General features: G+C 36.9%; 1 protein-coding gene across 8 annotated transcripts in view; it reads right to left on the bottom strand.

The window, feature by feature from the left end:
* The window catches only part of Tsga10 (testis specific 10), a 136,195-nt gene that overhangs the window by 45,185 nt on the left and 81,621 nt on the right, over positions 1–9,389 (bottom strand). For all 8 annotated transcript variants that reach the window (XM_010643214.3, XM_010643217.2, XM_010643215.2 and 5 more), the window contains one exon: positions 1,219–1,428. In XM_010643214.3, the coding sequence (XP_010641516.2) occupies positions 1,219–1,428 (210 nt within the window). The remainder of the gene's footprint in view (positions 1–1,218; positions 1,429–9,389) is intronic.

A 9,389-nucleotide genomic window follows, 5' to 3' on the forward strand; every position in this document is an offset into this window, starting at 1 on the left:
AAAAAAAAAAAAAAAAAAAAAAAAGTACATTGTTTCAATTTTTACAGCAAGCATCTATCTGTGAGTTAGTTTCATCATTAAAACATTCTTCCTAAAATAAAAAATAACTGAAGGAAGAGTGAGAATTTGGGCATGTATCACTTCATTAAAACATGAGTAGATTCTTATAAAATTAGACTCATGATTCTCAAATGCATCATCAAACAGTAAGTAACAAAGTGAGAAATTCAATAAGGTTTGGTGATAACACTAATGTAAGCATGACAAATTTTGGTGGAATTTTAATCACACTGTGAAGTTTCTATCCGTGGCCTTTCAGGATCCAGATTCTATCTCTCCAGACCCAGCCTCCAGCCAATTCTTGTCATGCAGCCACACTAGCCACTGCAAGGTGCTTACTCTTCACACAAGGATACACACACTTCCCACACCTGACACTACGAGGCGAAACAGGAATTCCTCTATAAAACTTTGAGTACTTCTTAGTGTAATGATCATTCCAAATTATTTATGTGTCAAAACTGAGAGGACCTGAAGGGGCAGAGTTTATGTCTTTTGGACATTAAACTCCAAGTAGCAGGCAAAATGTCAGGCATAAAGTAGATGTTATCAATTGAATTACTGTTTGAAAGAACCAAGCTAATTAGTAAATAAAATTAGCTTAAAAGAATACCATTTAGGGCCGGGGATTTGGCTTAGTGGTTCTGCCGCCTGCCTCACAAGCGCAAGGACCAGAGTTCAATCCCTGGTACCAAGAAAAAAACAAAAGAATACCATTCAGGTTTGCAATTAAGCTGAACAACCCTAAACCTCAGGGCTATTCGCTGACTGTTGTCAATTTGTTTTATAATTATTCAAGCTAAAAGTAAATCAAATTGTATGCTCAAAAAAAGTGTCTGTTCTTGATATCATGAACATAATTGTCATAAATTATTGATTTTTAAAAATTAATAAAAATTAAATCTACAGTTGAAAGGTATATCTCAATGTAATATTTAATAAAAAACCAATTTTCTTCAAAATTGTAGTAATGTTAAAGTAACAGCAATTTTAAAAATCCATTTAAAATGTAGCCAGTCATGGTGGCACATACCTATAATCTCAGAACTCAGGAAGCTGAGACAGGAAAACTGCTATGAGTTCAAGGCCAGCCTTGACTACATAGCAAGACCCTGTCTCAAAAAACAAATACATTAAAACATAAAATGTATTACATACCATTGCTATTTCTTGATCTTTAGCAACCAGCTGGCGATTAAGAAGTTCTTTGCTTGAATCAAGTTTAATGCAGAGCTCCCTGGTAGAAGACAAATCTGCAAGAGCAGAGACTTTTTCAAACTGAACCTTCTGTAGCTCCTCCTCCATCTTTACAAGAGATTTGTGTAAGGTTGAAATCTGGGACTTGTAAGACCTTTCTGCATTTAAATGCTGCAAGGACAAGATCATTTTTACTATGCATGTAGAAGAAAAACTACAACATGGAAAGCAAAGGGAAGTACCTGTGTGTTCAAAACACTCTGGGAAAGATAAATTCAATTTCCAAATCTATTTAAGTAAAATCAGTGAGTAGGGTGGTCACCTGGTCATTTAAAAAATATACCTACCTTTTCCCACTTAAAAGTCTCCAGTGCCAAGTTGAGATACATACATTTGGTCTATAGTTTTACCTGCATTTGTCAGTCTTACAACGTAAAAGTGTTGCTGCTAAAGTCACAGTGTTGGCCACTGTTTCACTTCCCACCCATCTTCCAATTTATATAAAATGAAGCCTGATAAGTTTAATACACTAATACCAATGAGGAAAAATACTCTACACAAGTATAAATTGAGCATATATTCAATAATGGGAAAGAAGAGCATGTTTTACAAATCACAATATGACATTCAAATTACATAAATGTTTCTGAATGTTCAAAATAATTCCTTTCCCTTTACTTTCTTTTCTTCAGAAAAGAGCCTTACATAAGATCACTTGCCACCTACAGAGAAGTATTTGTTTTCTATAATGCAAAGATAACAAAACTGAAACGTGAAAATTTTTATGTGCTTTTACAAGAGCTTACAAGTATAAAGCACTAAAAACTTTTCCTGGCGTAAGTTACTTGGTCACAGTTTACTCCCATATTTTCCACTCTAGCCTTCCCTTCCTTCCACACTTGGCCTTATTCATTCTTCATATGAACCTTCTACCTATACACTCATTTACTCCCACAAACCCCAATATTCAAGGGATACAGTCTATGTTCTAGTCATTTTGCCTTTGTGCATATTCAAGTGGAAGAAAAATCACCTGTGATCTCATAAAACTTCCAGACTGCTGGGGAGTCATACATCAATCAAATAAGGATACATGAATTACAAATACATATTAAAAAAACATCTATGGAGAATAAATATACAACAAGGAAACTGATATAGGACGTGACTGCTGGGGAGTCATACATCAATCAAATAAGGATACATGAATTACAAATACATATTAAAAAACATCTATGGAGAATAAATATACAACAAGGAAACTGATATAGGACAGAATCAATGAGTAATTTAAAAGCTTGACAGGATAAAACCTTGTATTTTAAAAAATACAAACCAGGAGTGGTGGTGCAGGAGGCTGAGGCAGGAAGATTGCTGTGAGTTTGAGACCAGCCTGGGCTACATAGTGAGTTGCAGGTCAGTCTCAACTACATAGTGAGACCCTGTCTCAAAACGCCCCCCAAAAAATAAATAAATACAGCCCTCGGACCAGGGATTTAGCTCAGTGGTTCCGCTGCCTGCCTCGCAAGCACAAGGTCCCAAGTTTGATCCCCAGTACCTCCCCAGCAAATAAATAAATAAATAATAAAAAATGCAGCTCTCAGTGGACCAAAGTATCACGGCTGCAGGCAGATCCAGCCAGGGCCCTGACCTGACAGCAACAGCTTGGGCATACAGGCCTAAGCCAAAGGCCTGCCTGGAAAAGGCACACAAGCATCGGCCAGATGTGTGCCCTGATATCATCACTAAGTGAGCACAGATCCTGGTGAGCAGTGGTGTGGACCAAAGTGGCGCAGCTACAAGGAGGTCCAGCCAGGGTCCCACCCTGACCCCCACTGCTTGGGCATACAGCCAAGGGCCTGCCTGGAAAATAGCTGTACATGTACCTAAGCAACAACAGGAGGCTCTCCCCTATACCATCAGTAAATGCATGGAGACCCTAGCCAGAAGCATGCTCAGACACCAGGGACTGGGGTACACAGCCCTCAGCCAAAGGCCCTCCCCGACAGCTACACAGAAGGGCAGGCCCTAGTCATAGGCATGCCTACATACCATCCCAAGTGTGCACTGGCCCCAGCCAGAAGCCCGCTCAGATAACAGGTCAACTCAGGGATCCAGAAGGCAACCATTCTTAACCCAGGAATTGGTGCATTGGTGAGCAGCAGAGAAAAGGTCATCAATGGCTCGCCGAGAATTGGAGACCACTGGGTGAGCAAAAAGTTGTCTCAGTAAAGGCACAACAGGTTGCATCTGTTGAAATGAGAAGACATGTAAAAAGTCTCAAAACCAGACTTTCAGAACACTTAAGGCAACCTCAAAGGGGCAAGAAGATGGAACAATCTGATACTCAACAACCTGGACTCCCTAACTGGCAACAAAAGAGGATCTGGAAAAAATGAAGTCACAAATAATTTCTCAGATAACAACAGAGATTGTGCCCATAGTGCAAGACTGGATTCATAAATCTAGAGCAGATAAAAATAAAAAAATAGAGGAAATGAGGAACATGATGGAATCCCAACATAATAAATGGAACCCATAAAACAGATGCAAACTGATTTCTAGGAGACTAAAAACTCCACTGAAAGTTTATGCAGCACGAGCCAAAGTGAGAACAGAATTTAAGATATAGAAGATAGAATTGCAATTAGTGACCAGGAAAATAAATATTTCTTAAAAATAGTAAGGGACCATGAGTAATCAATGCAGCAGCTGCTAGATGATGCAAAGACGAATAACATGAGACTGATCAGAGTCAATGAAGAAACAGGAGAGTGCAGATGACATAAAAAAAATGTTCACAGAAGTAATGGCAGAAAACTTCTGAATTAGGGGAAAAAAACTTGACATACAGATAAATGAGTCATATGACTCCAACTAGCTGTGATCAAAAATTCTACATATAGGCATATAATAAAGATTCCAGAAACCCAACAGAAGAACAAAATTTTACAAGCACTTAAGAGAAAAGAAACAAATCACATACAAAGAAAATCTCATCAGAATTACAACAACCTTCCCAGCACAACCTAAAAGCAAGAAGAGCTTGGAATGGCATATTTCAAACCCTAAAGGAAAACAACCTCCAACCCAGACTGATGTACCCTTCAAAATAATCTTTCAAAGTTGATGGAGAAATAAGATACTTTCATGACAAAGAGCACCTGAGGAACTTCATGAATACCAAACCAGCACTCCAAAAATTTTTAATAAATATCCAAGGAAACGATAACAAGGATCACAACCCCAGGAAGCCCAGCAGAATGAATCCATGAGTCACGACAAAAAATTAAATATAAAGGGGGAGAATCCAACAAAAAGAAAAAGTCATGACAAGGATAAGTCAACACATATTAGTTATAACCATAAATGTCAATGGTCTCAATTCACCAATCAAAAGAAATAGACTGGCAGACTGGGTAAAGAAGCAAGATCCAACAATATGCTGCATACAAGAAACACACTTAATTAAAAAAGAAACTCATAGACTGAAAGTTAAAAGGGTGGACAACAATATGCCATGTGACAGGAACCCTCAAAAAAGCAGGAGTAGCTATCCTGTGTGAAGATAAAATGGATTTCAATCCAACACTGTTTAAAAGAGACAAAGAAGGGCACTACATCCTTGTAAAGGGAACAATCCAAGAGGAAGAGATGATAGTCATAAATATATATGCACCAAATGCTAATGCCCACAACTATACAAAACAGTATTAAGGGTCATGGAAAAACAAATAAGCACTAATAAAAATGTAGTGGGGACCTTAATACCCCACTGTCACAAATAAATCATCTCAACAAAAAATCAACTATAGCTGGGGATTTAGCTAAGTGGTTCCTTTGCCTGCTCTACAAGCACAAGGACCCGACTTTTATCCCTGGTACCCCCCCAAAAAAATTCAACGATGTAATTCTAGAACTAAACCAAGATTTTGGACAAATGGACTTAATGGACATCTAAAGAGTGATTCACCCAACAAAATCAAAACATACATTCTTTTCAACTGCACACAGGTCATTCTTCAAAATAAGACCATATACTAGTTCATACAATATGTTTAAGTAAATGCAAAGGAATTGAAGTTATCCTGTGTATATTATAAGACTATAGTGCAATTAAACTGGAGATTAATAGTATAAAAAACTCCAAGAATTTCACAAACACATGGAAATTGAATAACACTCTCCTGAACAACGAATGGGTCACAGAGGAAGTTAAATAAGAAATTTGACAGTTTTACAATTTAATGATAATGCCAGTACAACATACAGGAATTCATGGGACACAATGAAAGTAATTCTATGAGGGAAATTCACAGCAGTGAATGCCCATACCAGGAAAACAGAGAGAGAGAGAGAGAGAGCTCAAATAAAGAACCTAATGCTGAACCTCAGGCTCCTAGAAAAAGAAAAACAAGACAAACTCAAAGATCATATAAGGGAGGCAATTATAAGATCAGAGCAGAAATCAATGCAATGGAGACTATGAGAACGATACAAAAAGATCAATGAATCAGAGCTGGTTTTTTGAAAGAATAAAATGATAAACCATTAGTCAACCTTATTAAAAAAAAAAGGAAAGACCCAAATCCATGCAATTATGAATGAAAAGGGTAAAATTACAATACACCCAGCAGAAATCCAGAGGATCATCAAATCCTACTTTGAGAACCTATACACGGATAAGATAAAAAAAAAAACAGAAGAAATGGAAAGATGCCTAGATATGTATGAATTACTGAAGATGACCTACAAATTCTAAACAACTCAGTATCAATCAATGAAATTGAACATGTAATTAAAAACTCAGCAAAAAAGAAAAGTCTGGGCCCTGATGACTTCACTGACAAGTTCTAGAAGACATTTAGAGAGGAACTACTGCTATTACGGTTTAAACTCTTCAACGAAATTGCAAGGGAAGCAATACAGCCAAATTCATTCCTGGAAGAATACATCACCTTGATCCCCAAAGCACAGAAAGACCCAACTGAAAAAGAAAACCACAGGCCAATCTCGCTAATGAACAAAAAAAATCCTTATTAAGATATTGGCATAGACTGCAGAATATTATCAACAAGAACGTGCACCCTGATCAAGTGGGACTCATCCCAGGGACACAGGGATGGTTCAGCATATGCGAATCAATAAATTTAATACACTATATTGACAGAACCATATGGGTTCTGTTAGAAGAACAGAACAGGACAAAAACCATATGATCATCTCAAAAGATGCAGAAAAACTGTTTAATGCATTAATGATAAAAACCCTACAAAAAAATTGGAAAAGATGGTTTCTACCTCAATCTGATAAAAAGCCATCTATGAAAAAACAATAGCCAATATCATAATAAATGGTGAAAAACTGAAATCCTTCACACTAAAATCAGGAACAAGATAAGGATGTCCACTATCACCACTCCTATTCAATATAGTTTTGGAAACATTAACCACAGCAATTAGACCAGAGAAAGAAATAAAAGGTATTATTCAGTCAAATTGTTATCATTTGCAGATGACAAGATACTCTACATAGAAGACCCCAAGAACTCCACCAAAAGTCTTCTAGACTTAATGACCAAATTCAGTGAAGTAGCTGGATACAAAGTCAACACACAAAAATCAATAGCTTTCCTGTATACAAAAAACAGACTCACTGAGAGAGAGCTGGGACAAATAATCCCTTTCACAATAGCATCCAAAAAATTAAAATACCTAGGAATTCACCTAATGAAAGATATCAAAGACCTCTACTCTGAAAACTACAACACTCTGAAAACAGTGATTGAAGAGGATATCAGAAAATGGAAAGACATCCCTTGCTCCTGGGTAGGAAGAATCAACATAGTGAAAGTGGCCATACTTCCAAAACTGCTATATAGATTCAATGCAATCCCAATTGAAATCCAAGCAGCATACTTCACAGACCTTGAGAAAACAATCCAAAAATTCATTTGGGACAAGAAGAGACCTAGCATAGCAAAAGCAATTCTAGGCAATAAAGACAAACTAAGTGGTATCACAATCCCCAACTTGAAACTATACTACAAAGCTTCTGTTATAAAAACAACATAGTACTGGCAAAGAAACAGACCTGAGGATCAGTGTAACAGATTACAAGATGCAGAAACAACTCCAGACACACTCAACCACTTCATCTTTGACAAAGGAACCAAACATCCTCACTGGAGGAAAGAGAGACTCATAAGTAAAGGGTACTGGAAAAATTGGGTTTCAACTTGCCAAAGATTAAAACTAGACCTATATCTCTCACTATGCACTACACTAAAATCTAAATGGATTAAAGATATAAATATGAAAACAGAAACACTAAACCAGCCGGAAGAGAGGTTAGGTAGAACTCTCAAAGACATTGGAGTAGGAAAAGATTTTATGAATAAAACCTCAGTTGCTCATGAACTAGCACAATCAATCAACAAGTAGGATCTCTTCTTATTAAAAGCTTCTACACAGCAAGAGAAATCACCAACAGTGTGAAGAGATAACCCACAATGTGGGAAAAAATTTCACCAGCTGTTCCTCAGACAAAGGTCTACTATCTAGAATATATAAAGAACTTAAAAAAATTAGACCTCCCAAATTTAAAGACGCAATCCAAATATGGGCATCTGAAATGAACAGACATTTCTCAGACAAAGAAGTAAAAACAGCAAATAAACATGTGAAAAATAGTCAACATCACTGGTCATTCAAGAGATGCAAATGAAAACACTGCTGAGATTCTACCTTACCCCAGAAAGAATGGCTGCTAACATGAAATCAACCAATAACAAATGCTCGCGGGGTTGTGGGGAAAAAGGAACCCTTCTCCACTGTTGGTGGGCGTGTACAATGGTGCAACCACTGCGGAAAGCAGTATGGACATACCTCAAAGAACTAGGGTTAGAGATCCCATTTGACCCAGCTATTCCCCTGCTGGGTATCTTCCCCAAAGACTTAAAAGAATCATACCACAGCAATATATGTGCACCCATGACCATAGCAGCACAGTTTGTAATAGCTGAAACTTGGAAACAGCCCAACTGCTCATCCACTGGAGACTGAATTTAAAAATGTGTTTTTCAAAAATAAAATGGAGTACTACTCAGTCATAAAGAATGAGAAACTAGAGACACTTATAGCTAAATGGATGCACATTAAGGTGATACTCAAGTGAAATAAATAGGACACACATGGGTAAATACCGAATAGTTTCTCTAGTGTTAGAAACAGCAAGTGTCAATAAGGGCTAAAAGGTATAATAGATAATTTGAAATAGGAAGAAAAGATGAAAAGCAGAAGGGGAAATGGGAGGGATAGGGGAAAAGGAAGATAGGAATGGAGTTACCATGAGAAAATGAAAAAATGGAAAGAAAGTCTTTGTAGATAGGGAGGGATGGAGGCGTTGAAGGGAGGGCAGGGGAATGCGGAAAAAAATAAGAACCAAGAAAGATTATATAAAGTTACAAATTTCCAATATGTCATTTTGTTGTATACCTAATTTTTAAAAATACAGCTCTATAGGAAAGGAAGAAGTTAAACTGTCATTATTTGCTGATGATATGATACTCTACATTGAAGATACAAAAAAATCCACCAAAAAACTTCTAGACTTAATTGACAGATTCAGTGGAGTATCTGGATATAAGGTGAATACCCAAAAATCAACAGCCTTCTTATACACAAATAACAGACACACGGAGAGAGAAATAAGAGAAAAAAATCCTTTTACAATAGCATCCAAAAAAATGAAGTATCTAGGAATCAATCTAACAAAAGAAACAAAAGATCTCTACACTGAAAACTACAGCACTCTGAAAAAAAGAAATTGAAGAGGATATAAAAAAATGGAAAGATATCCCTTGCTCCTGGGTAGGAAGAATCAACATAGTGAAAATGGCCATACTACCAAACTGCTGTATACATTCAATGCAATGCCAATTGAAATTCCAACACTGATTTTCACAGAACTAGAAAAAAAAAATCCAAAAATTCATTTGGAACCATAAGAGACCTAGAATAGCAAAAGCCATTTTAGGCAACAGACACATGGCACCAGGTGTAACAATTCCCAATTTGAAACTATACTACAAAGCCACTGTGATAAAAAGAGCATGGTACTGGCAAAGAAAT

This window comes from Fukomys damarensis, unplaced genomic scaffold (assembly GCF_012274545.1).
Source record: "Fukomys damarensis isolate Sample0158 unplaced genomic scaffold, DMR_v1.0_HiC HiC_scaffold_9, whole genome shotgun sequence".
Classification (NCBI taxonomy): domain Eukaryota; kingdom Metazoa; phylum Chordata; class Mammalia; order Rodentia; family Bathyergidae; genus Fukomys; species Fukomys damarensis.